The sequence below is a fragment of the Oncorhynchus keta genome, unplaced genomic scaffold (genome assembly GCF_023373465.1).
Source record: "Oncorhynchus keta strain PuntledgeMale-10-30-2019 unplaced genomic scaffold, Oket_V2 Un_scaffold_3567_pilon_pilon, whole genome shotgun sequence".
In the NCBI taxonomy this organism is placed as follows: domain Eukaryota; kingdom Metazoa; phylum Chordata; class Actinopteri; order Salmoniformes; family Salmonidae; genus Oncorhynchus; species Oncorhynchus keta.
In genome coordinates, this window is record NW_026290921.1 from 571112 (window position 1) to 598388 (window position 27277).

General features: G+C 47.1%; 2 protein-coding genes across 13 annotated transcripts in view; both read left to right on the plus strand.

Annotated features, from left to right (window-relative positions):
* cep112 (centrosomal protein 112) overlaps positions 1 to 2440 on the plus strand; it is a 315718-nt gene extending 313278 nt beyond the window's left edge. For 10 of the 11 annotated variants that reach the window (XM_052516010.1, XM_052516014.1, XM_052516012.1 and 7 more), the window contains 2 exons: positions 431 to 495; positions 968 to 2440. In XM_052516010.1, the coding sequence (XP_052371970.1) occupies positions 431 to 495; positions 968 to 971 (69 nt within the window). In that variant the 3' untranslated portion in view covers positions 972 to 2440. Of the gene's footprint in view, positions 1 to 430; positions 500 to 967 lie in introns of those variants that run through there. The other variant, XM_052516015.1, reaches the window with a different exon arrangement.
* Positions 2441 to 11015: 8575 nt separating this feature from the next.
* The window catches only part of LOC118379321 (axin-2-like), a 34985-nt gene continuing 18723 nt past the window's right edge, over positions 11016 to 27277 (plus strand). The window contains exons 1-3 of one of the 2 annotated variants that reach the window (XM_052516026.1): positions 11016 to 11568; positions 12971 to 13911; positions 21135 to 21266. In XM_052516026.1, the coding sequence (XP_052371986.1) occupies positions 13082 to 13911; positions 21135 to 21266 (962 nt within the window). In that variant the 5' untranslated portion in view covers positions 11016 to 11568; positions 12971 to 13081. Of the gene's footprint in view, positions 11569 to 12435; positions 12579 to 12970; positions 13912 to 21134; positions 21267 to 27277 lie in introns of those variants that run through there. The other variant, XM_052516027.1, reaches the window with a different exon arrangement.

A 27277-nucleotide genomic window follows, 5' to 3' on the forward strand; every position in this document is an offset into this window, starting at 1 on the left:
CCAGTATGAATTACTCCCTAGCCCCCTACTCTTTCGTGAATTACCCCCTAGCCCCCTACTCCCCTATGAATTACTCCCTAGCCCCTACTCCCCTATGAATTACTCCCTAGCCCCCTACTCCCCTATGAATTACTCCCTAGACCCCTACTCCCCTATAAATTACTCCCTAGCCCCTACTCCCCTATGAATTACTCCCTAGCCCCTACTCCCCTATGAATTACTCCCTAGCCCCCTACTCCCCTATGAATTGCTCCCTTCAACCCCTACTCCCCCATACTCTCCAATGCTTGCCCCCTATTGCCTTAACCCTTTTCTATCTCAACCCCTTCTCTATCACTCTACTCCTATACTCTCTTACTGAGCCCCTACTGTGCATTGACCCCTGACCCACTACTGTGTGTGTTGACCCCTTACTCTGTGTTGGCTGCAGGTGAACTTCCTCCAGAAGAGAGCTTCTGTGTTACAGGAGGATCTGGATGCCTGTCACAGCAGGAGGTAAATGTCCTGTAATGTGACTGTGATCGAGGCCTGGCGGTGGAAGCCTTTGATGTCTCGTCCATCCATCATGCTGTCAGAGACACTGGATGTGTTTATGGAAAGCATCTATACATACCCTGTGATGAGAGTGGCCATTCAAATAGTCTGCTGCTGCCACCTGGGACAATGCTGTGATCTATCTGGGTGAACATAGGAGGCGTCGAAGTCACTCAAATTACACCACCCAAACCCAACTCAGTCATTTCATTTACTACATTGATTTGACAGGGACAATGCACATCAATCAATATTTCTGTAAATGTGCCAGATTTTCCATCTGTAGTCCCGGGCAGGTAGTCAAAACTGAATCTTCTCTATCCTCTTTGAGTAATATAATAGACTGTTGAGAGATGTGAAGTTCATGAAACATGTGCTTAAACAACCTTCCCTTTTCTCTCCTGTCCTAAACCCCTCCCCTCACCCAATCTAGGTAACCATGGGCTGTTCTTCCCTTGGCCACACCCATTATCCGGACATGAAGAATAAAAGAGTCTATCAGATGTGAGAATCATCGCCACAGTTACCAGGCATCACACATCTGTCATGCCATGGGTGCACCAATCAGTTGTGCCAGTTATGTTGGCCACACCCACACTGTTTTTAACCACTATGGATTGGTACATATTTATTCACTGTCAGATTTTTTTTCACATTCCCCGTTATAAATCAATAATTTTTCATAAATTTTTGTGGATGTTTAATGTGCGTACTATCCATACATGCACTATAAATACAAAATGATGTGGACACCCATTTAAACGAGTGGATTCTGCTATTTCAGCCACACCCGTAGCTGGCAGGTGTTTCAAATCTAGCACACAGCCATGCAATCTCCATAGAGAGACATTGACACTAGAATGGCTTACTAAACAGCTCAGTGACGTTCAACAATTCAGTTTGTCAAATTTCTGCCCTGTTAGAGCTGCCCTGGTCAACTGTAAGTGATGTTATTGTGAAGTGGAAAAATCTAGGCGCAACAACTGCTCAGCCACAAAGTGGTAGGCCACACAAGCTCCCAGAATGGGACCACCGATTGCTGAAGTGCGTTGCATGTTCGTTGGGAGCTTCGTGAAATGGGTTTCCCAGTTTCCATGGCCAAGCGTTGGCTGGAGTGGTGTAAAGCTCGCCACCATTGGACTCTGGAACAGTGGAAAAGTGTTCTCTGGAGTGATGAATCACGCATCACCATCTTGCAGTCCGACGGATGAATTGGGTGTGGCGGTTGCCAGGAGAATGCTACCTGCCCCAATGCATAGTTCCAACTGTAAAGTTTGGTGGAGGAGGAATAATGGCCTGGGGCTGTTTTTCATGGTTCAGGATCCTTAGTTCCAGTGAAGGGAAATCTTAATACTACAGCATACAATCACATTCTAGACGATTCTGTGCTTCCAACTTTGTCGCAACAGTTTGGGGAAGGCCCTTTCCTGTTTCAGCATGACAATGCCCCCGTGCACAAAGAGAGGTCCATACAGAAATGGTTTGTGGAGATCGATATGGAAGAACTTGACTGACCTGCACAGAGCCCTGACCTCAACCACATCAAACCCCTTTGGGATGAATTGGAAAGCCGACTGCAAACCAGGCCTAATCACCCAACATCAGTGCCCGACCTCACTAATGCTCTTGTGGCTGAGTGGAAGGAAGTCCCCGCAGCAATGTTCCAACATCGAGTGGGAAGCCTTACCAGAAGACTAGAGGCTGTGATAACAGCAAAGGGAGGCCCAACTCCATATTAATTCCCATGATTTTGGAATGAGATGTTCGACGAGCAGGTGTCCACGTACTTTTGACCATGTAGTGTATGTTGTTTTTTGTGATTCCATGAGACATACTTCAAAATCAAGTTTTATACTGAATGTACATACCGAATGCATTGTTTTATTAAAGTCATTTTTTCATCATATTAATTTGTTTGATTGTCAATGAACACATCATTTCTCATCTTAACAGTGTTTTGATCCCATATGTAATAAAAATATTGTGTTATTTTTGAGTTGACACACAACCTCAGCTTGCAACGAATTGAGATCTACTCTTTAAGACCAAGCCAGAGACCTTGAATCTTCATTGCTCCCATTGGAGCGTGGCAGCCATGTTCTATTCTGAACAGTAGTTCTGTTGTATTGGGTTTGTGGTTGGTGCAGATAGAGACCTCTGGTAGTAATGGTGGAACATCCAGCCAAACAGAACAGTAGTTTAGTAGTGTTTCTGAATGACTCTGGCTTATACCATTGTCTCCACTGGAAACCCATGATGACCTTAGACGGTCCTGGCATTGCTGTATTTAAGCAGTCCCCCCTAGTCAAATACACAATGGTTTTGAATGACATGAAAACAACTAGTACTATTACTACTTCTTCAAACTCCCGTCACAAGTAGATGCTTCAAGATGTAAGAATAAGGACTGTGCAAGAGCAATATTTTGTGAACAGACACAGCATAAACATTGCTACTGCTTAGCGGGTTCGATTGAATTCCAGGCCAAGTCTCAGATGCCTGCAGAGCGAGGCTGGTAAGGATGATAACGTTTGTGTGTTTAGGGAGAGGCCTGTATAGTTTACCACTCTTATTACGTATCGTATTATGCTGGACAAGGAGGAATGCATGGGTTTCAATGCTGGCCGGTTCAAGGGAATCCTCATTTCCTGGAAGAAGACGGGTTAGGTTTGAGGCATTATTATGATGTTCCAAAACAGCAGATTTCATTTCAAACAAGCCCTGCGTCCCCATTAGCATTGGAATTGCTTTTCTTGTACGCGTGCTGTTGTGCACTTCCTCAAATTCCCATTGTCCGTGACCTGCTCTACGGTTTCCAAGCGTAACACTACACCACTCCGTATTTATTTTATGTGCTGATTCTGCTGCCTGGGCAGAGAGAGAGAGACTTTCACACCGACAGGAACAGGAATTTAGTGTTTGGGCACCAAGCCTTTGTAGAGTCTGTTGTTTGTGGAAGGAGAGCACGGAGGACTCTCATTCCACCACAGTTGCATCCTAAGACAGTACTAGGACCCCTGGGAGTACTTGGCCTATCCACAGGGGGTACTTGAGAAGACTCATTCAATCATTGGCTTCTTGGTAAAATGCACATGAGGGGTACTTCAGGGGTGCTCCGGGCAGAGTAAATTCAGTTGGTGTACAGTAAGAAAAGGTTGGGAACCACTGTCCTAAGAGAACATGTGTGACCCTTCTCAATGAGATGTGCTAGCAGAGAAGCTGGGGTTGGTGGGTGGTTGGAGGTTAGGGGTGTGTTTGGGAAGAATGGAGTCGATGGTTTTGGATGTGAATGTGTGTATTTAGGTTGTCTGAATGAGCTCAGCTTTAGGGTGTGTGTGTGTGTGTTACCACAACCAGCCGAGATTGGGAATCCCATAGGGCGCCGTACAATTGACCCAGCATTGTCCGGGTTAGGGTTTGGCCGGGGAAGGCCGTCATTGTAAATAAGAATTTGTTCTTAACTGACTTGCCTAGTTAAATAAAGGTTAAATAAAAAATAACTCAGGCTTTGCATGAGGCCCGGGCTGGAGCATTGGTGCTAAAGGTCAGAGGAGGAAGTGACCCCAGATTCGCTCATTTACATTTAGGATGCATCTCAATAGTCTAAAGTAACTTTCATCTACATTGATGTGAATGGACTAGACAGGTGTCAAATTCCTGATAGACATTCCACCATATTATCTTATGTCATACTGTGTTCCAACAAGTCACTTCAGACTGTTGAGATGCCAAGAATGTACTCCTTTATATCTGTCTGCACATAAAAGAACTGAGAGTACCTTTATGACACTTCTTCCACACAGCCAACCCAACTGCATAGATCAAAGGTCTTCCTCCTCTCCTCCCTCCTCTCTATGTTATCTCCCCATCAGAGACAAAGTGCTGACACTGTGACATCATAAAAGGGAGACGGATGTTCCACTGTCCCAGAGTTCTGTATCCCTCCGCCTGGTGGCACAGAACCGAAGCACACCCAGGCAATCCCAAAGAAAGTGTGTGCTGGGGATTTGTTAGTTCCAAATCCATGAAGCACTGGTGTCTTGAGTGATTTTTGCTTTGGGATATGGTCTCTGTGATGGAGAAAGGTCATAGGGGTACTGTTTAGGGAATTGCAAGGTGATTTGAGGTTGAGTTGTCTTGCTAGTACAGTTGGTGGGTTATGCATGGTGATGTGTGGAAGCCTACTGTCTCTGATTGACTGTGTGTGTGTGTGTGTGTGTGTGTGTGTGTGTGTGTGTGTGTGTGTGTGTGTGTGTGTGTGTGTGTGTGTGTGTGTGTGTGTGTGTGTGTGTGTGTGTGTGTGTGTGTGTGTGTGTGTGTGTGTGTGTGTGAACACGCTAGTAAAGTCAGTGGATCTTTTTATAGAGTTGTTTTCTGACTTAGTCCCCAGGAGACCTGTGTTTGGCTGCTCCGCTCTGCACAAACTGCCTGCATAAATAACCCTGTTTATCACTACAGCATCTCCTCTCTCTCACACACACACACACACAGCAGTGTCTCCTCACTCTTTATCTCAACACTATTTATTTATTCTGTTTCCTGTCATGTTTTTCCTCTACTCCTAGAGGTTCTAGAGGTTGATATGGCGATGATCGCTGATGTTGACGGCAAACAGTGTTGCTAGTTTTTTCCAGGCCATCACTCAACTCCTGAGTTGTCCCTGAGTTGCAGTAATGCTGATACGGTAGACACCTGAGAGCCCCACACACACACACAAGGCCGGGGATGGCTGTTAGACACTGGGATAGATAACAGCTAGCTGTGGTGTCTGTCTGAGTGAATTTGTGTCATTGCAGGATGGAGTTTTGTCAGTGCTGATAGTATAAGTTGAAGTGAGGCCCAGAACAGAACGCTGTGCAGGGCGTTAGTATAGTTCCTCTCTACTCCACCCTGTTCAACTCAACTCCACCCAAGCCAGACCTGAACAGAAAGGTCTGATTCCAGTCAAGTCTTGGGTTGAGATGTCTGATTATCAGTCACATACGCTTGTAGAGATCTGTCTTTCTCTCTGTCTCTCTCTCTTTCTCGCTCTTTTATTTTTCTCTGTACCTCTCTCTTTCTCTTTTCTTTCTCTGTACCGATATCTGTCTGTCTCCATCTCTCTCTTCCTCCCTCCTCCCTTTCTCTGTCTTGAACACTGTCTGACCCATTGTCTTATCCTCCAGCAATACACTTGGTATGAACTTAAAATGTACCTCAAAACGCTTATCATATATTTATAGACACACCCCATCACCACATTTTATCAGCCTAGGCAGTCTACAACTAGGCATGGCTAGTACATATTTTAAAGGAGTCATTCATTTGTGTAGTAATGTTATGAAATACATTAGCTAGAATGATACTGAATATGAGCGTATAGGTATAAAAGTCTACGCCTAGTATGAGATTTTAAACTAAAGCCTTGGTGGCATGTCCCTTCTCAACCCTCAGGCCGTTAATGTAAACCCTTGGTGGCCTGTCCCATCTCAACCTTCATGCCCTTAAACTAAAGCCTTGGTGGCCTGTCCCCTGTCAACCTTCAGGCCCTTAAACTAAAGCCTTGGTGGCATGTCCCTTCTCAACCCTCAGGCCGTTAATGTAAACACTTGGTGGCCTGTCCCGTCTCAACCTTCATGCCCTTAAACTAAAGCCTTGGTGGCCTGTCCCCTGTCAACCATCAGGCCCTTAAACTAAAGCCTTGTTGGCCTGTCCCTTCTCAACCTTCAGGCCATTAAAGTAAACCCTTGGTGGCCTGTCCCCTCTCAACATTCAGGCCCTTAAACTAAACCCTTGGTGGCCTGTCCCCTCTCAACCTTCAGGCCCTTAAACTAAAGCCTTGGTGGCCTGTCCCCTGTCAACCCCTGAGGTTGTGTGTCCACATCAGACTATGGTCCACCATCACCATGGTGATAATCCTGATGATGCTCCTGACCACGGTAGTGGAGAAACAGGAAGTAGAAAGTGGATCTATCGGAGAGGTAGCCACTAGATGATCATGTTAGAAAGGACAAAATGGTGACTTTGTTCATATTCCAATGCACGTTTAGGGTTAGAGATAGAGATATCCTTAGAGTGAGGGTTAAGGTTTGTGGTTTAAATCCTTAGGATTAAGGTTAGTGGTTAAAATCAGATTGGTGGTCACAGCGTTCCATACTTCTGCCCTTTTCTCGCAGGCCAGATATGGATGTCTATCTGTGACCAACCACACATTTTATTGTAGTGAACACCTGAGAAAATACCTACGTTCTGTCCTTACCAGCATGGCCAGATAGTGACGCCCTCTCTGAAACGGGTGTCCATCAGCCCTCAACCCCAGAAAGGCGGTCAGAAAGAGAAAGGCAGTAAGAGGAAATGAAAGTTATTTGAGAGGAGAGCTTCATGGCCAAATGGGATTTGACTGTGCATCCCACATTGTTTTTATACATTGGTAGACTTAAAAGCCATGCGCAAAATGGGATTAAAACTGGGGGGAAAAGACAAATAAATAACCTTCAATAATAACCTCTCTCTTTTTCTCGAGGCCTACTTCTCTTCTTTCGCTTTCTTTCATCTCCCTTTCTCCCTATCTATTTCATTCTCTCTTTTCATTCTCTTCATCCTCCTCTCTCTCTTTCATTATCTCTTCCCTCTCTCTCTCCCTCCTCTACCCAGCCTCAACATTTATCCCACAGTCACTCCTCATCAGAATGCACCGGTTGCTGTTGAACTCCTGTACTCCCACACTACAGCTGCCGCTGTGCCGCCACAATCCTTCAGAGGCTATTTGGGGTTGAAATTAAAGTTATTTTCCTCAAATTGAACCTTTTAACAAGACACCCTCTTCCCTCCTCCTCCTCCGTTCCAAACAGCCCCATAACAAGCTGGTGAATTGTTGCCCTTCTTTGGCTCACTCTAAGGGTATTAGGCACCATGTCCAACTTCAAAGCCTCTCTTAACTCCACACTTTAATTGTCTGCTCTCCCGGCTCTCTCACAGCATGCCATCTGATTCTGCTAACAACTGCACTTCTCCTTCTCCTCCTTTCGTTCCATCTCTTTTTCCCCTCTTCCCCTCCTCTCCTCTGTCCCTCTGTTATCCAATCCTTCCATATCTTCTTCTCTTCCTCTGTCCCTCTGTTGTCCAATCCTTCCATATCTTCTTCTCTTCCTCTGTCCCTCTGTTGTCCAATCCTTCCATATCTTCTTCTCTTCCTCTGTCCCTCTGTCCAATCCTTCCATATCTTCTTCTCTTCCTCTGTCCCTCTGTTATCCAATCCTTCCATATCTTCTTCTCTTCCTCTGTCCCCCTGTTGTCCAATCCTTCCATATCTTCTTCTCTTCCTCTGTCCCCCTGTTGTCCAATCCTTCCATATCTTCTTCTCTTCCTCTGTCCCTCTGTTGTCCAATCCTTCCATATCTTCTTCTCTTCCTCTGTCCCCTGTTGTCCAATCCTTCCATATCTTCTTCTTCCTCTTCCTCTGTCCAATCCTTCCATATCTTCTTCTCCCCCTGTTGTCCAATCCTTCCATATCTTCTTCTCTTCCTCTGTCCCTCTGTTGTCCAATCCTTCCATATCTTCTTCTCTTCCTCTGTCCCTCTGTTGTCCAATCCTTCCATATCTTCTTCTCTTCCTCTGTCCCCCTGTTATCCAATCCTTCCATATCTTCTTCTCTTCCTCTGTCCCCCTGTTATCCAATCCTTCCATATCTTCTTCTCTTCCTCTGTCCCTCTGTTGTCCAATCCTTCCATATCTTCTTCTCTTCCTCTGTCCCTCTGTTGTCCAATCCTTCCATATCTTCTTCTCTTCCTCTGCCCCCCTGTTGTCCAATCCTTCCATATCTTCTTCTCTTCCTCTGTCCCTCTGTTGTCCAATCCTTCCATATCTTCTTCTCTTCCTCTGTCCCCCTGTTGTCCAATCCTTCCATATCTTCTTCCCTTCCTCTGCCCCCCTGTTGCTGTTGTCCGTTCCTTCCATCTCTCTTCCTCTCCTCTCACCCCCTGTCATCCTCTCTTTCGTTCCCCATCTCCTCTCCTCTCATCGGCCCCTGGCTCCTTTAAAGGCATTGTCCCCTTGTTGTCACCTCTTTAAAGGAGGGAGACACCATTTCCTCTTTAGAGTTGTTTTGCCTCTGGTGTGTACACACCAAACAAATTAGAAACAGTAAACCCATGTCCTCTCAATTCAATTCTCTGCCTCTCTCTCACTCTACCCCACCCCCCACCTTCTCTCCAAACGGACATTCACACTTACTTGTACTCACGGGCCCTCGTTGATAATTGCCATAAGCCTCCCTCTTGGTTTCATTTTCCATTGTCCTCCACCAAATTCTTGGGTCTGGCTTGAGATAAAGGGATGATGACTTCAAAGGGAGCTGCTAAGAGTTTAACCCCGAGCTGAAAAGGAGCAGTTGACAATAGGATAATTGAGAGCAGTTACTGATCACAGGGCTACAGCACTGAGAGGAGAAGGCAACTAGCACACACACACAGTGACACACTTTCACACTGATTTCCACACTCAGACACTCTCACACACTCATACTCACAGATGTTCACTCTCGCACACACTCACACATACAATCTCACATACACACACATGCTCACACACACTCTCTCTCTCTCTCTCTCTCTGTTTAGTGTGGAGTTTACAACAGCAGCTGAGATGGCCAGTAGCTAGCATGGGGAGGACAGGTCAGAGCTGTTACAATATACCCCCAGCCATAAAAGCACCAAAACATCAGGGGGAGCTAACCCTGCCCTGCTCCTCTCCCCTGTCATGTATCGTTTTATAGGGCCAGGGCAGAATAGGGGTCACTAGGGCCAGGGCAGAATAGGGGTCACTATGGCCAGGGCAGCTCTGTTCCAGGTCAGAATAGAGGTCAGGCTCAGTAGGGCCTGAAGGTGGAGACTGAGGTGTCCTCGAAGGGGGCCTTGCCATATCAAAGGCCCTGAGTGGGACACGGGGGCCCATCTGGCCCCTGGCAGTAGCAGGAGGTAGGAGGTATAGGGCTATTTCCATGGGGATGGGGTTTTATCTCTGTGCGTTTACTGTCAGAGGTTAGGTTACCCCCACCATTACACCACCAACGGTAAACAAAGGGTTATGGTGTTGGGTTAATGTTCTATGAGTGAGAAGGGATAGATAGAACATCTGCACAGCCAATGGCTTTGAGAAGGAGCTGCATGGATATCCCAATAAACACTGACCTAGTCAGCCATCTTGTTCAAAGACTAGTTTACAGCGTACTTAGTTGCTCTACTAATCACTGTATGGAGTCCCAGAGGGGACAAACAAGGCAGTCTTCTAAAGTAACATCCAGATGTCCATGAAACCACTGTCTGCCACAGACAAAACAAGCCCCACAGCTGCTTGCGTCAGTCAATAAGCGCATTATGGGTAGAATGGCTGGGTTGTCTACTACGGGCCTTCTCTCCATCCCATCACATACTCCTCCTCCTTCCATCATACTCCTCCTCCCCCCTTTTAGTGGTGTATAAAGCCGGGCATTGATATCATTGTAATAAAAGGTGGCCTCGTGTGCCAGGGTTGTAGAGCAAATGGGACATTAATAGAAAGGAGATGATTGATAAAAAGGAGAAGAGGCTGAATGCTAAATCAAACATAGTGGTTGTACTCTTCGGTCCACTCTATCCATATGATAAAGCCTAGCTATTAATCCTACATTGAGGGAAAGATTTCTCTAGTGTGAAATCAACATAATAGTTTTAAACAGATGTATTTTCAAGCTGTTAACCATGGAGTAAAACAGACTAATTTATTTTTTTCAGTTATGATTGGGTAAGGCAGTTCTTCTAAGCTCATGAGACATTAAGAAATTATATTTAAGCAATAAGGTCCGAGGAGATATACCACGGCTAATGGCTGTTCTTATGCACGACGCAACACGGAGTGCCTGGATATTGGCCATAGATCAGAAACCCCCGAGGTGCCTTATTGCTATTATGAACTGGTTACCAACAATACATTAACACAGTAAAAATAAATGTTTCGTCTTTCCTGTGGTATATGGTCTGATATACCACGGCTGTCAGCCAATCAGCACTCAGGCTCGAACCACCCAGTTTATAATCTTCAATGACCAATGGGTTATATTATATTGTTAATTGAAATGAACATAGAATTGCAGTAGCTATTGCAAATCGCATCTTTAATAACCCATGTGTATATCATTCCTTTACCCAACCTGGCCACTTGAAGGAGCTGTGGAAAATGTGCTGCTGAGATGTATGTCATACATGCATTTCAACTGCACATGGCATATATGGATTGTCGTTTTTATTTGATAATTTGGCATTCTAGAATTACCCTGGGGAAATTGTATACCAGATTAGATAGCCAACACAACGGTGTCTTTTGCGCATCCCAAAGATAGAAATGGGTTAATCAGGAAACTATATTCGAGTCTTTAAAAGAAAAGAGGCCTGTGTCTTTAAAGTTTATGTAGCAACAGAGGGATTGCAGGGATAATGCTATTGGGGCGGCAGATCTGTTACTTCTGACGTTCCAAAGCCTCAGGGAGTTGGCTCAAGAGTTCTTGTCTTTGATAAGGTCCTAGAAACTTTGTTGTAACTTTGTGATCTGTAAAATCGCCAGTAAAAATTATTAGAATGTTTTTAGTTTTTTTCACCGCGGCCATCAATTCACCAGCCTCTGAAAACATGAAAAGATAAAGGATGAATATGTGCTGGTGAATTTGAATGCGCTGTGTTCTTTTTGAAAGGGAAAGGGGGAGTATTGTTTTCTATGTTGCTTCCGGGACTAGGCTGTCGGTTCCTTCCTTTGAAGTGCGCTGTTTTACGCTGAGCCCAGAACGTATTGGAATAGCCTACAGGAGAGACCTACGGTATGGCATGGCAGACTGAAACATTTGCAAAGAAAAGGGGGAAACTAAGCAGGATTTTTTTCCCCCTGGAAAACTACATTTTTCTTTCTGCAGCTAACACGAAAAAAATCGGACTGTGAAGGGGTCTGTCGTGGAATCGACTATTGTGGATTATTTTTCTGTGGATAAGATAACGGATACTTTTGGAAGACCGAACTCGTGGATCGATGGTAAGTTACAAGAGTGTGTTCCTCGCGCCGGCCCCATTGGAGTTCCTTTGATGTTCTGTTGACTTTCTTTGAAGTAATGTGGCTGTATGCAATTAACTTAGTTTGCTCGATACAGAGCTCAAACAACTATCATTTGGTGTGTTGTGCGATTACGTTTCGTTGTGATAAGTATTTGGGCACTTTATCTCAACTTTGATACGCTTTTTAGAGGACTATTCCTCACGATATAATTATTTGGAATTCCTCCCCCCGTGAGATCTGAATACTTTTCTGTGTGGTTGGATGAAGCAATGTAGCCTATTTTACCCACTAGAGATAGAAGAGCGTTATGGAATTAGGTAGTTGCACATTTATATTATTTCTGGTGCAGAATATAAACGGCGATGTAGACTAATGAGGATCTCGATTCGGCCGATTGATGGATTGAGGTGATTTATTCGCTTTCGCCGCAAAGCAAGTGTTATAACTTCGAAAGGTGATAGGACAGCTTCTGATCGGAGAATACAGTGTAGCGTTTCGCATCGGTTGTCGGCTCTGCTTCCATGTCTTTAGCCTGTTTCTCGTGGACCGTAGCTTGCTTCTCGGAGGCCTTTAAAAATGTTTTTATCAATTTGTGGTTCATGATGATGGTAGAACAGAAATCAGAGAACCTGCCTATCATTTTTTACCTTGGTTAGCCTACTTCAAAAGGCAAGTTCAGTTCAAAATCAAAGCTCTCCATCACGTTTTCAAAACATGTCCTGTAGCCTAGTTTAGTAACGTTAGTCTGTTTCTTGGATATGTTTAGGGTTGTGTAATCTATTCCGTTTGGACCGTTTGGCTGTTTTGTGACGCGTATGATGATAAAATAGTGAGCGGAAAGTGTCGTCACGCCTCGTTGTGGGTTGGTGTCTGTTGGTCGGTGGTGTACTGGACATGTGCTGCGGCGTGTTCAGGATCAGATTGGGCTTGATGGCCACCTAATTGTTGAGGTGTTCACGAGAACACCGGTTCACAGATATCGATCTTCGGTATGCTATTGTGTACAAATGTCTCTCTTGCACTTTTCTTGTATTCCATCGAGGCTACTTGATATTTCAGCACAGAACATGTTTCTGTGGTCTTGCATTTCTAATGTTCCTATGTAGTTAATGAAGTGGAGCGAGATGGTGGGAACATCATCTGTTTTATGACTTTATGCTAAACCGTGTTATGTTAATGATCACTTTCAACACCAACATTGGCTAAGGAAGGTATATCAGTGTGCACCCAAATAAAATCTAATGAGTATTTATGTAAATCTGCCGCACCTCTCCTCTCTCTCTCAAGGTCTGTAAAGGTTCTAAAAAGACTTCTACTGCATGTATGCCTTTTGAAGTTTGTGGTGGATCTGAGTTTGATTAGATCAATACTTCTGTTTCAGAGAGAAGACTGGCAGAGAAGCTCCCCGGCTGACTATAGAGAGTGAGGAGATTGTTGTAGCGCTCAGAGGCGAACAACGCACAGGATTTCTGTTGCTGCTGCCTTCGGAGCCATGAGCAGAGCGCTTATATCGGACCATATCGCCAATAGCTTCCGAGAAGATGCTCCCCGTCCCCCGGTCCCGGGGGAGGAGGGCGAGGTGCTGCCGTGCTACCCCGGCAAACTCGCCATGATGAGACCCCAGGGTACCGCGGTCAAAGCGCTATTGCTCGCGCCTCCCGGTTACATTGCGAAGAGGAACGAGGATGGACTTGGGGAACCCGAGGGGAGCGCGTCACCGGATTCGCCGCTAGCCCGGTGGACCAAGTCGTTGCATTCTCTTCTTGGGGACCAAGACGGTGCTCATCTTTTTAGGACATTCCTGGAGCGCGAGAAATGCGTCGACACTTTAGACTTTTGGTTCGCCTGTAATGGTTTCAGGCAGATGGACCTCAAGGATACCAAAACGCTGCGAGTCGCCAAAGCTATTTACAAGCGCTATATTGACACCAGCAGCATAGTTGCCAAGCAGCTCAAGCCTGCGACCAAAACCTTCATTCGGGATAATATCAAGAAGCAACAGATTGATTCGGCTATGTTCGACCAGGCACAGACTGAGATCCAGACCAGCATGGAGGAGAGCCCCTACCAGATGTTCTTGACCTCGGACATTTACCTCGAGTATGTGAGGAGCGGGGGCGAGAACCCTGCTCATGTGAACCCTAACGGGCTAGGTAGCCTGAAGCTGGTGTGTGGGTACCTGCCCACCCTGAATGAGGAAGAGGAGTGGAGTTGTAATGATTTCAAAGCCAAAGCGCTGGCTTCTGTGGTTGGACTTTCTGCCCAGGCGCTGAGGGCAACAGTGTCTATGAGAACGGTGGAGGTGATGGAGAAGGGGTACAGGTAAGACACTGGTCCCTTCCTATTTCACGTACTATAGCCAACTATTGGGGAAATGTTGGGGAATGCAGTGACTAGCCTAGCATCAATGGCTCTTTGTAAGTCATGGATAATAACTAGGATATAACATCAAAAGAGCATATACTGTCTCAAAATAGACAGTTTCCAGATGCGTTTTCATCTCACCTTGCTTGTTAGCTTTGTTTGAGATACTTTACACACACACTCCTCTTTTGCTCTCTCTCTCTCCCTTCTAGTTCTCTCTCCCCCTAGCTCTCTCTCTCTCTCTCCCCCCTAGCTCTCTCTCTCTCTCTCCCCCCTAGCTCGCTCTCTCTCCCCTCCTAGCTCGCTCTCTCCCCCCCGCTCCCCCCTAGCTCTCTCTCCCCCCCCTAGCTCTCTCTCTCCCCCCTAGCTCGCTCTCTCTCTCCCCCTAGCTCTCTCTCTCTCCCCCTAGCTCGCTCTCTCTCTCCCCCCCTAGCTCTCTCTCTCCCCCCCTAGCTCTCTCTCTCTCCCCCTAGCTCGCTCTCCTCCCCCTAGCTCGCTCTCTCTCCCCCCCTAGCTCTCTCTCCCCCTAGCTCTCTCTCTCCCCTAGCTCGCTCTCTCTCTCCCCCCTAGCTCGCTCGCTCTCTCTCTCCCCCTAGCTCGCTCTCTCTCTCCCCCCTAGCTCGCTCTCTCTCTCCCCCCCCTAGCTCGCTCTCTCTCCCCTAGCTCTAGCTCGCTCTCTCTCTCTCCCCTAGCCTAGCTCTCTCTCTCCCCCTCTCTCTCTCCCCTAGCTCGCTCGCTCTCTCTCTCTCCCCTAGCTCGCCTAGCTCTCTCTCTCCCCTAGCTCTCTCCCCTCTCCCCCTAGCTCGCTCTCTCTCTCTCTCCCCCTAGCTCGCTCGCTCTCTCTCTCCCCCTAGCTCGCTCTCTCTCTCTCCCCTAGCTCTCTCTCTCTCTCCCCTAGCTCTGTCTCTCTCTCTCTCCCCCTAGCTCGCTCTCTCTCTCTCTCTCCCCCTAGCTCTCTCTCTCTCTCCCCCTAGCTCTCTCTCTCTCTCCCCCAGCTCTCTCTCTCTCCCCCTAGCTCTCTCTCTCTCTCCCCCTAGCTCTCTCTCTCTCTCTTTCCCCCAGCGCTCTCTCTCTCTCCCCCAGCGCTCTCTCTCTCTCTCTCCCCCCAGCGCTCTCTCTCTCTCTCCCCCAGCAGCTCGCTCTCTCTCCCCCAGCGCGCTCTCTCTCTCTCCCCCAGCGCTCTCTCTCTCTCTCTCCCCCCAGCGCTCTCTCTCTCTCTCTCCCCCAGCTCTCTCTCGCCCTCTCTCTCTCCCCCAGCGCTCTCTCCCCCAGCGCTCTCCCCCCAGCGCTCTCTCTCTCTCTCTCCCCCCAGCGCTCTCTCTCTCCCCCCAGCGCTCTCTCTCTCTCTCCCCCCAGCGCTCTCTCTCTCTCCCCCAGCTCTCTCTCTCTCTCCCCCCAGCGCTCTCTCTCTCTCTCCCCGCCAGCGCTCTCTCTCTCCCCCCCAGCTCTCTCTCTCTCTCTCCCCCCAGCGCTCTCTCTCTCTCCCCCCCCAGCGCTCTCTCTCTCTCTCTCTCCCCCCAGCGCTCTCTCTCTCTCTCCCCCCAGCGCTCTCTCTCTCTCCCCCCAGCGCTCTCTCTCTCTCTCTCTCCCCCAGCGCTCTCCCCCTCTCTCTCTCCCCCAGCGCTCTCTCTCTCTCTCTCTCCCCCAGCTCTCTCTCTCCCAGCTCTCTCTCTCCCCCCAGCGCTCTCTCTCTCTCTCTCCCCCCAGCGCCTCTCTCTCTCTCTCTCTCTCTCTCTCTCCCCCAGCTCTCTCTCTCTCTCTCTCCCCAGCTCTCTCTCCCCCCAGCGCTCTCTCTCTCTCTCTCCCCCCAGCGCTCTCTCTCTCTCCCCCCCAGCGCTCTCTCTCTCTCCCCCAGCTCTCTCTCTCCCCCAGCGCTCTCTCTCTCTCTCCCCCCAGCTCTCTCTCTCTCTCCCCCCAGCGCTCTCTCTCTCTCTCTCCCCCCAGCGCTCTCTCTCTCTCTCTCTCCCCCAGCGCTCTCTCTCTCTCCCCCAGCTCTCTCTCTCTCTCTCTCTCCCCCCAGCGAATATCTCTCTCTCTCTCTCTCTCCCCCCAGCGCTCTCTCTCTCTCTCTCTCTCTCTCCCCCCAGCGCTCTCTCTCTCTCTCCCCCCAGCGCTCTCTCTCTCTCTCTCCCCCAGCGCTCTCTCTCTCTCTCTCTACCCCCTAGCTCTCTCTCTCTCTCCCCCCCAGCGCTCTCTCTCTCTGTCTCCCCCCAGCTCTCTCTCTCTCTCCCCCCAGCTTGCTCTCTCTTTCTCGGAGCTTTCCCCCCAGCGCTCTCTCTCTCTCCCCCACGGGAAGTCTCAGAGCACGCCTGGCCTTGGCCCCAGTCAGCTCTCTACATGATGCCACCAGCTGCTCTATGCTGTGCCTCAGCCACACACGGCTTTGGCCATTTCTAAGGATAGGGATACATCTCCTTGTATCTCAAACATGACAAATAGTAGTCTAGTCATTTTCTCAGAGCCACTTCAGAGCAGTCTGGTGTTCTCTAGACTCCCCCATGGTCATGTGTATGTAATATCTACATGTCAGATGTGTATGTAATATCTCCCCCCAGCGTGTATGTAATATCTACATGTCGGATGTGTCTAATATCTACATGTCTGATGTGTATGTCTAATACATGATCTATACCTGTGTATGTGTATGCCTCATATCTGAATATCTATGGCTGTAATATCTATGTATGAATATCTATACATGACGTTCGATATGGAATATCTATACTCTCCGGATGTGTATGGAATATCTATACATGTCGGATGTGTATGTAATATCTCATGTCAGATGTGTATGTAATATCTAATGTCTGATGTGTATGTAATATCTATACTCTCAGTGTGTCTCTGGAATATCCCCTCGGATGTGTATCTATCTATACGTGTCGGATGTGTATGGAATATCCCCGGATGTGTATGGAATATCTACATGTCAGATCTGTATGTAATATAAATGGTATGTTCTCTAGACTGATGGTGCAGAATATCTATACTGTCGGATGGTATGAATATCTATACGTGTCTGATGTGTATGTAATATCTATACGTGTCGTGATGAATATCTTTAATATCTATACGTTCGGATGTGTAGAATATCTATATAGATGTGTATGGAATATCTATACGTGTCCTATCCATGTGTATGGAATATCTATACATGTGAGCACGCCTGGTGTATGGAATATCCCCAGCCTGTCGGATGTGTATGGAATATCTATACATGATGCCAATATCTATACGTGTCGGATGTGTGCCTCAGAATATCTACACGTGTCGGATGTTGGAATATCCATTTCTATGTGTATAGGGAATATCTATACGTGTCGGATGTGTATGGAATATCTCAAACATGACAAATAGTAGTCTAGTCGGATGTTTGGAATATCTATGTTCGGATGTGTATGGAATATCTATACTTCAGAGCATGTGGTTATGGAATATCTATACGTGTCTTATCTGGACTTCATGGTCATGTGTATGTAATATCTACATGTCAGATGTGTATGTAATATCTATACGTGTCGGATGTGTATGTAATATCTACATGTCTGATGTGTATGTAATATCTATACGTGTCGGATGTGTATGGAATATCTATACGTGTCGGATGTGTATGGAATATCTATACGTGTCGGATGTGTATGGAATATCTATACGTGTCGGATGTGTATGGAATATCTATACGTGTCGGATGTGTATGGAATATCTATACGTGTCTGATGTGTATGGAATATCTATACGTGTCGGATGTGTATGGAATATCTATACGTGTCGGATGTGTATGGAATATCTATACGTGTCGGATGTGTATGGAATATCTATACGTGTCGGATGTGTATGGAATATCTATACGTGTCGGATGTGTATGGAATATCTATACGTGTCGGATGTGTATGGAATATCTATACGTGTCGGATGTGTATGGAATATCTATACGTGTCGGATGTGTATGGAATATCTATACGTGTCGGATGTGTATGGATGTGTATGGAATATCTATACGTGTCGGATGTGTATGGAATATCTATACGTGTCGGATGTGGTATGGAATATCTATACGTGTCGGATGTGTATGGAATATCTATACGTGTCTGATGTGTATGGAATATCTATATACGTGTCGTGTGATGTGTATGGAATATCTATACGTGTCGGATGTGTATGGAATATCTATACGTGTCGGATGTGTATGGAATATCTATACGATGTGTATGGATGTGTATGGAATATCTATACGTGTGTATGGATGTGTATGGAATATCTATATCGTGAATATCTATACGTGTCGGATGTGTATGGAATATCTATACGTGTCGGATGTGTATGGAATATCTATACGTGTCGTGATGTGTATGGAATATCTATACGTGTCTGATGTGTATGGAATATCTATACGTGTCTGATGTGTATGGAATATCTATACGTGTCTGATGTGTATGGAATATCTATACGTGTCTGATGTGTATGGAATATCTGTATACGTGTATGGAATATCTATACGTGTCGGATGTGTATGGAATATCTATACGTGTCGGATGTGTATGGAATATCTATACGTGTCGGATGTGTATGGAATATCTATACGTGTCGGATGTGTATGGAATATCTATACGTGTCGGATGTGTATGGAATATCTATACGTGTCGGATGTGTATGGAATATCTATATACGTGTCGGATGTGTATGGAATATCTATATACGTGTCGGATGTGTATGGAATATCTATACGTGTCGGATGTGTATGGAATATCTATATACGTGTCGGATGTGTATGGAATATATCTATACGTGTCGGATGTGTATGGAATATCTATACGTGTCGGATGTGTATGGAATATCTATACGTGTCGGATGTGTATGGAATATCTATACGTGTCGGATGTGATGTGTATGGAATATCTATACGGATGTGTATGGTGTGTCGGATGTGTATGGAATATCTATACGTGTCGGATGTGTATGGAATATCTATACGTGTCGGATGTGTATGGAATATCTATACGTGTCGGATGTGTATGGAATATCTATACGTGTCGGATGTGTATGGAATATCTATACGTGTCGGATGTGTATGGAATATCTATACGGATGTGTATGGTACGTGTCGGATGTGTATGGAATATCTATACGTGTCGGATGTGTATGGAATATCTATACGTGTCGGATGTGTATGGAATATCTATACGTGTCGGATGTGTATGGAATAATATCTATATACGTGTCGGATGTGTATGGAATATCTATACGTGTCGGATGTGTATGGAATATCTATACGGATGTGTATGGTGTCGGATGTGTATGGAATATCGGATGTGTATGGATGTGTCGGATGTATGGAATATCTATACGTGTCGGATGTGTATGGAATATCTATACGTGTCGGATGTGTATGGAATATCTATACGTGTCGGATGTGTATGGAATATCTATACGTGTCGGATGTGTATGGAATATCTATACGTGTCGGATGTGTATGGAATATCTATACGTGTCGGATGTGTATGGAATATCTATACGTGTCACCCACTGAACATCTGACAAGGGAGTGGTGTTTTGCAGAATGTAGACCACGTAGCTACAGGTGAATATTTATTCATATCATCATACCTCAGTTGTATCCTCCCCTTACTGCTCCTATATAAACAGATTGTATTTACCTTATCTTAATGGGAGTGAAATATGACAACTTGCTAATGTGCTAATCCAACAAGCCATTGACTTGCTGGTCTGTATATGGATGAGGGACCTGAATCAGCTGATGAGGCCCAACCCAAGGCCAGATGGTTGTCATGAATCAATGGCCATTGACTTGTCAGGCGAACCACTTAAGTTTAACATTTCTAAAGAGGGAGTCTATCAGGCTTTAGAGCCCTGGTGCCAGACTGGTGTTTGGCCTGCAGGGAGGGGAATTGGGCAACTTCTTAGTGGTTTTGGCTGGATTTTGGCTCTGCTTAGGCTAGAAAGTGTCAATAGAATCAACACACTATAGGGGAGGGACCAGGAAGAACTTGTGTTGACAACCCAGCCTGCCCCATAGGAGGATTGAGAAGGACATGGGTTCGTGTCCCAGTGAGGCTTCAGTTCAGACCGATCGCCATTATTCCATCACCTGGTTAGGTGTTGTTTTGAATCAGACTGGTGTCCCTGACTCCCCATCTAGCTGCGTTCCTCTCCCTGGTATGTGGAACTCATTTCTTCTCTCTGAATCAGATTATTCTCAAAAACCACCGAGCAGCGACAGCAGACTCATTCTCTCTTTCAATGTTTTTTTTTAACCCCCAATCTCTCCCTCGCTCTCTTTTCACCCTCTCTCTCACTTGTTTACTGTGATTCTCCTCTGATTTCCCCTTCTCCTTTTTTCTCTCCTCTTTCTTCCCCACTTTTATCTCTTCCCTTTGAAAATGCTGGGATGTGGGGACTAGATGTACTTTAGAGGGATATCGAGCGGAAAGGAAGGACAGAAAGGGGTTGTGGGGACTGGGAGGAGGAGGGTGGGGGGGTCTCTTCCTGAAAGAAAGCAAAAGAATGAATGGGGGGGTGAGAGAGGGAGGGAGAAATGTGAGGCCAGCTGTGCTAAATACCTGCGTGTTTGCAAGCCCCTCTGAAGGTCAGGTTGGAGCTGGGGCCTATGACTTTAGTCATGCTGAGCCCCTCTCTCTCTTCCTCTCCAGCTCTCTCCTGCCAGTGGGCTGCTCATAAAGAAGAGGCCCTGCTTCCCCCTTTTCTCTTCTCTCCTTTCTTTCCTTTCCCTACACACACTCACACTTCCTCTTTTTTCTCCCTCTCTTACCTGGCTGTGAGCTCAGGTTCTCTCTCCCTCTTTCTCCTCTTCTCTCATTCTCCCCTTTCTTAGTTTCCTCTGCTTGGGTAGGAATGCATCACAACAGGAGGTGATGGGCTGTGAAGCAAGAGTTTTATTATTATTGTTTATTTCACTTTTGTTTATCTATTTCACTTGCTTTGGCAATGTAAACAGATTTCCCATTCCAATACGGTGAGAGACAGCTAGAGGGATTGGTCAGTTTTAGGGCCAGTTTGACTATGATCGGTAACCTAGTGGTTAGAGAGTTGGGCCAGTAACCGAAAGCTTGCTGGATTGAAGGTACAGATTAAAGGTACTAGTGTATATCTGTTATATTGCTACCTGACACACGTATTTAAACTGCATTGTCCTTTGTGTGTAGGTCCCACAGGCGAGGGGACCCGGTCAACCCGTACCATGTGGGCTCATTTGCCCCAGCCACCAGCACCAACGACAGCGAGGTGTCCAGCGACGCCATGACAGACGACTCCATGTCCATGACCGACAGCAGTGTGTAAGTCGAGGGTCATGTTTTAAATGGTGTGTTTTCTGAGGGAAAGGACTGGAGTCTCTCTGGTTTAGAGTATACTGATGGTTACTATCGTGAGAAGAGTGTCATGTTTGGGAACGTTCTGGGAAAGAGTTTTGATTCAGAGCCTCTTAGCTGAACCTGAACAGTGTTTGTGGTTTTCCTGACTTGTCCTGGTCTGATGCTAGCTCTTCTTTGATGGGGTTCTTAGGAGGTTCTCCGGTTCTAGGCCTCGGTACAGCTCACCTGGAATCTCGCACTGTCAGGAATAGGGAACCCTCTTGAGACCACCAATCTACATACACACAGCCCTGCTAGCGGATGGGAGAGTAGGAGCCCCCCCCACGTGAAATGAGCCTGGCTGTTCCTCCTGACACCTCAGAGGCCTACTGGCCAGAGTAGAACCAGAACAGGGACAGGATGGCCTGTAGACCTCATCCCCAGGCCCTAGCCTTGGCTCTAACCATTAGGCTACACCACCGTTTAGCCCCCCCTTGGGCCCTAGACCCCAGCCTTACGATGCATGCTCCAGCCCCATTCCCTAGTACAGTGTGTTTGTAGTGTGATTTAGAGGAGAAGTGTTGCCATGGTGGGAGAGATGAAGTCTTCGAGTCATGGCTGTAGTTTCTCATGACACATGACCGTAATCAGAGACACGAGAGAAAGCAATACATTTCATGAGCTCCTTTTTCTCTGGTTCATATAAAGTCAATGAACTAAGTAGACCAGACCCAGCTGCTAATGCATTGGTGCCTATGGTAGAGCCACCCCTTAAGTAGACTGGAACTGGGGAACATTTTCCCCGATGGTAAACAGCCTTTATAGGATATCTCCATTCATCACCTGTCTTTGACAGTAATGTAATCTTAAAGTCATCTCTTCAGGATGATCTTGTGCCTTTTGATCACATGACACTTATCACTGGAATTGCTAACTCGCAAACTGTCGTTCCTGTGAATCACGACCTAGCTAAAGAGTCCTGTCTGAAATCGAAATGACTTTATTTTACAGCCAAGGGAGTGGTTTAGAAGGTTTACTAGAGTATAGCAGTTATAAAAAGTTTATGATACGAGTCTGTAACTTTCTGACTGCCTGACCAGTGACCATCGAGACAGGCATAATCAAAGCACCGGTATAGAGCCCTAGATCTTTGATAGTACAGGCCTAGTATCCTGCGCCGTACTCTGGCTCTTTGATAGTACAGGCCTAGTATCCTGCGCCGTACTCTGGCTCTTTGATAGTACAGGCCTAGTATCCTGCGCCGTACTCTGGCTCTTTGATAGTACAGGCCTAGTATCCTGCGCCGTACTCTGGCTCTTTGATAGTACAGGCCTAGTATCCTGCGCCGTACTCTGACTCTTTGATAGTACAGGCCTAGTATCCTGCGCCGTACTCTGGCTCTTTAGTACAGGCCTAGTATCCTGCGCCGTACTCTGGCTCTTTGATAGTACAGGCCTAGTATCCTGCGCCGTACTCTGGCTCTTTAGTACAGGCCTAGTATCCTGCGCCGTACTCTGGCTCTTTGATAGTACAGGCCTAGTATCCTGCGCCGTACTCTGGCTCTTTGATAGTACAGGCCTAGTATCCTGCGCCGTACTCTGGCTCTTTGATAGTACAGGCCTAGTATCCTGCGCCGTACTCTGGCTCTTTGATAGTACAGGCCTAGTATCCTGCGCCGTACTCTGGCTCTTTGATAGTACAGGCCTAGTATCCTGCGCCGTACTCTGACTCTTTGATAGTACAGGCCTAGTATCCTGCGCCATACTCTGGCTCTTTAGTACAGGCCTAGTATCCTGCGCCGTACTCTGGCTCTTTGATAGTACAGGCCTAGTATCCTGCGCCGTACTCTGGCTCTTTGATAGTACAGGCCTAGTATCCTGCGCCATACTCTGGCTCTTTAGTACAGGCCTAGTATCCTGCGCCGTACTCTGGCTCTTTGATAGTACAGGCCTAGTATCCTGCGCCGTACTCTGGCTCTTTGATAGTACAGGCCTAGTATCCTGCGCCATACTCTGACTCTTTGATAGTACAGGCCTAGTATCCTGCGCCGTACTCTGGCTCTTTGATAGTACAGGCCTAGTATCCTGCGCCGTACTCTGGCTCTTTGATAGTACAGGCCTAGTATCCTGCGCCGTACTCTGGCTCTTTGATAGTACAGGCCTAGTATCCTGCGCCGTACTCTGGCTCTTTGATAGTACAGGCCTAGTATCCTGCGCCGTACTCTGGCTCTTTGATAGTACAGGCCTAGTATCCTGCGCCGTACTCTGGCTCTTTGATAGTACAGGCCTAGTATCCTGCGCCGTACTCTGGCTCTTTGATAGTACAGGCCTAGTATCCTGCGCCGTACTCTGGCTCTTTTAGTACAGGCCTAGTATCCTGCACCGTACTCTGGCTCTTTGATAGTACAGGCCTAGTATCCTGCACCGTACTCTGGCTCTTTAGTACAGGCCTAGTATCCTGCACCGTACTCTGGCTCTTTGATAGTACAGGCCTAGTATCCTGCACCGTACTCTGGCTCTTTTCTAGTACAGGCCTAGTATCCTGCTCCGTACTCTGGCTCTTTGATAGTACAGGCCTAGTATCCTGCGCCGTACTCTGGCTCTTTGATAGTACAGGCCTAGTATCCTGCGCCGTACTCTGGCTCTTTGATAGTACAGGCCTAGTATCCTGCGCCGTACTCTGGCTCTTTGATAGTACAGGCCTAGTATCCTGCGCCGTACTCTGGCTCTTTGATAGTACAGGCCTAGTATCCTGCGCCGTACTCTGACTCTTTGATAGTACAGGCCTAGTATCCTGCGCCATACTCTGGCTCTTTAGTACAGGCCTAGTATCCTGCGCCGTACTCTGGCTCTTTGATAGTACAGGCCTAGTATCCTGCGCCGTACTCTGGCTCTTTGATAGTACAGGCCTAGTATCCTGCGCCATACTCTGGCTCTTTAGTACAGGCCTAGTATCCTGCGCCGTACTCTGGCTCTTTGATAGTACAGGCCTAGTATCCTGCGCCATACTCTGACTCTTTGATAGTACAGGCCTAGTATCCTGCGCCATACTCTGGCTCTTTGATAGTACAGGCCTAGTATCCTGCGCCGTACTCTGGCTCTTTGATAGTACAGGCCTAGTATCCTGCGCCATACTCTGGCTCTTTGATAGTACAGGCCTAGTATCCTGCGCCATACTCTGGCTCTTTGATAGTACAGGCCTAGTATCCTGCGCCATACTCTGACTCTTTGATAGTACAGGCCTAGTATCCTGCGCCATACTCTGACTCTTTGATAGTACAGGCCTAGTATCCTGCGCCATACTCTGGCTCTTTGATAGTACAGGCCTAGTATCCTGCGCCATACTCTGACTCTTTGATAGTACAGGCCTAGTATCCTGCGCCATACTCTGACTCTTTGATAGTACAGGCCTAGTATCCTGCGCCATACTCTGACTCTTTGATAGTACAGGCCTAGTATCCTGCGCCATACTCTGACTCTTTGATAGTACAGGCCTAGTATCCTGCGCCATACTCTGACTCTTTGATAGTACAGGCCTAGTATCCTGCGCCGTACTCTGACTCTTTGATAGTACAGGCCTAGTATCCTGCGCCATACTCTGACTCTTTGATAGTACAGGCCTAGTATCCTGCGCCATACTCTGGCTCTTTGATAGTACAGGCCTAGTATCCTGCGCCATACTCTGGCTCTTTGATAGTACAGGCCTAGTATCCTGCGCCATACTCTGGCTCTTTGATAGTACAGGCCTAGTATCCTGCGCCATACTCTGGCTCTTTAGTACAGGCCTAGTATCCTGCGCCATACTCTGGCTCTTTAGTACAGGCCTAGTATCCTGCGCCGTACTCTGGCTCTTTGATAGTACAGGCCTAGTATCCTGCGCCGTACTCTGGCTCTTTGATAGTACAGGCCTAGTATCCTGCGCCGTACTCTGGCTCTTTGATAGTACAGGCCTAGTATCCTGCGCCGTACTCTGGCTCTTTGATAGTACAGGCCTAGTATCCTGCGCCATACTCTGGCTCTTTGATAGTACAGGCCTAGTATCCTGCGCCGTACTCTGGCTCTTTGATAGTACAGGCCTAGTATCCTGCGCCGTACTCTGGCTCTTTGATAGTACAGGCCTAGTATCCTGCGCCGTACTCTGGCTCTTTGATAGTACAGGCCTAGTAACAGCGACGGAGGCGAAAGCCTCCAAAGCCACACACACGCTTCCTGGTTGTTTGTTTTTTTACTCAGCTCATTTAAGATTAGAATATCTCTGTCTTTATGACTGTTGAAAAGGCTGGGCGGCACACCAAAAATGTTAATCTCATTTCTAGATAAAGAAAATAAAAAGAGGGGGGTTATATCTTATTTATGGATTTGCTTGGACGCTGGGGAATGCAGCTGCGCAGACTTCAAACATTACCTTATCTCACAAACCAGCCTTTTGATGTGGGGAGATCAGAGGCAGGCTTGCCAAATGAAGACTGGAGCGGTTCGACGAGGGGAGGGGGGCAATGCGCATGACTGTGGGATTTCAAAGCTTTCAAAGCAACAGTGAGACAAGTGGCGGTCGGGTGCACTACTGGCTCGGCTAGGTCACAGACACTGATGTTTTATAGGGCAGGGCTCGCCTGGCCCGGGAGAGAAACACTGGGTTTTGCTCTTGGTTGTTTGGTGTGAACAAAGTACCTCAAGGCAATACTAGATCAGACAGAGTTGTATTTTGACTATGTCAGCCATAGGCCTGGTTAAGAGCTCTGTGGATTGTCCTGGTGTGATGGGCCCTATACTATGATTGGATTGTCCTGGCGTGATGGGCCCTATACTATGATTGGATTGTCCTGGCGTGATGGGCCCTATACTATGATTGGATTGTCCCGGTGTGATGGGCCCTATACTATGATTGGATTGTCCCGGTGTGATGGGCCCTATACTATGATTGGATTGTCCTGGCGTGATGGGCCCTATACTATGATTGGATTGTCCCGGCGTGATGGGCCCTATACTATGATTGGATTGTCCCGGCGTGATGGGCCCTATACTATGATTGGATTGTCCCGGCGTGATGGGCCCTATACTATGATTGGATTGTCCCGGTGTGATGGGCCCTATACTATGATTGGATTGTCCCGGTGTGATGGGCCCTATACTATGACTGGATTGTCCCGGTGTGATGGGCCCTATACTATGATTGGATTGTCCTGGTGTGATGGGCCCTATACTATGATTGGATTGTCCCGGCGTGATGGGCCCTATACTATGATTGGATTGTCCTGGCGTGATGGGCCCTATACTATGATTGGATTGTCCCGGCGTGATGGGCCCTATACTATGATTGGATTGTCCTGGTGTGATGGGCCCTATACTATGATTGGATTGTCCCGGCGTGATGGGCCCTATACTATGATTGGATTGTCCCGGCGTGATGGGCCCTATACTATGATTGGATTGTCCTGGCGTGATGGGCCCTATACTATGATTGGATTGTCCCGGCGTGATGGGCCCTATACTATGATTGGATTGTCCTGGCGTGATGGGCCCTATACTATGATTGGATTGTGGGCCCTATACTATGATTGGATTGTCCGTGATGGGCCCTATACTATGATTGGATTGTCCTGGCGTGATGGGCCCTATACTATGATTGGATTGTCCCGGCGTGATGGGCCCTATACTATGATTGGATTGTCCCGGTGTGATGGGCCCTATACTATGATTGGATTGTCCCGGTGTGATGGGCCCTATACTATGATTGGATTGTCCCGGCGTGATGGGCCCTATACTATGATTGGATTGTCCCGGCGTGATGGGCCCTATACTATGATTGGATTGTCCCGGCGTGATGGGCCCTATACTATGATTGGATTGTCCTGGTGTGATGGGCCCTATACTATGATTGGATTGTCCCGGTGTGATGGGCCCTATACTATGATTGGATTGTCCTGGTGTGATGGGCCCTATACTATGATTGGATTGTCCTGGCGTGATGGGCCCTATACTATGATTGGATTGTCC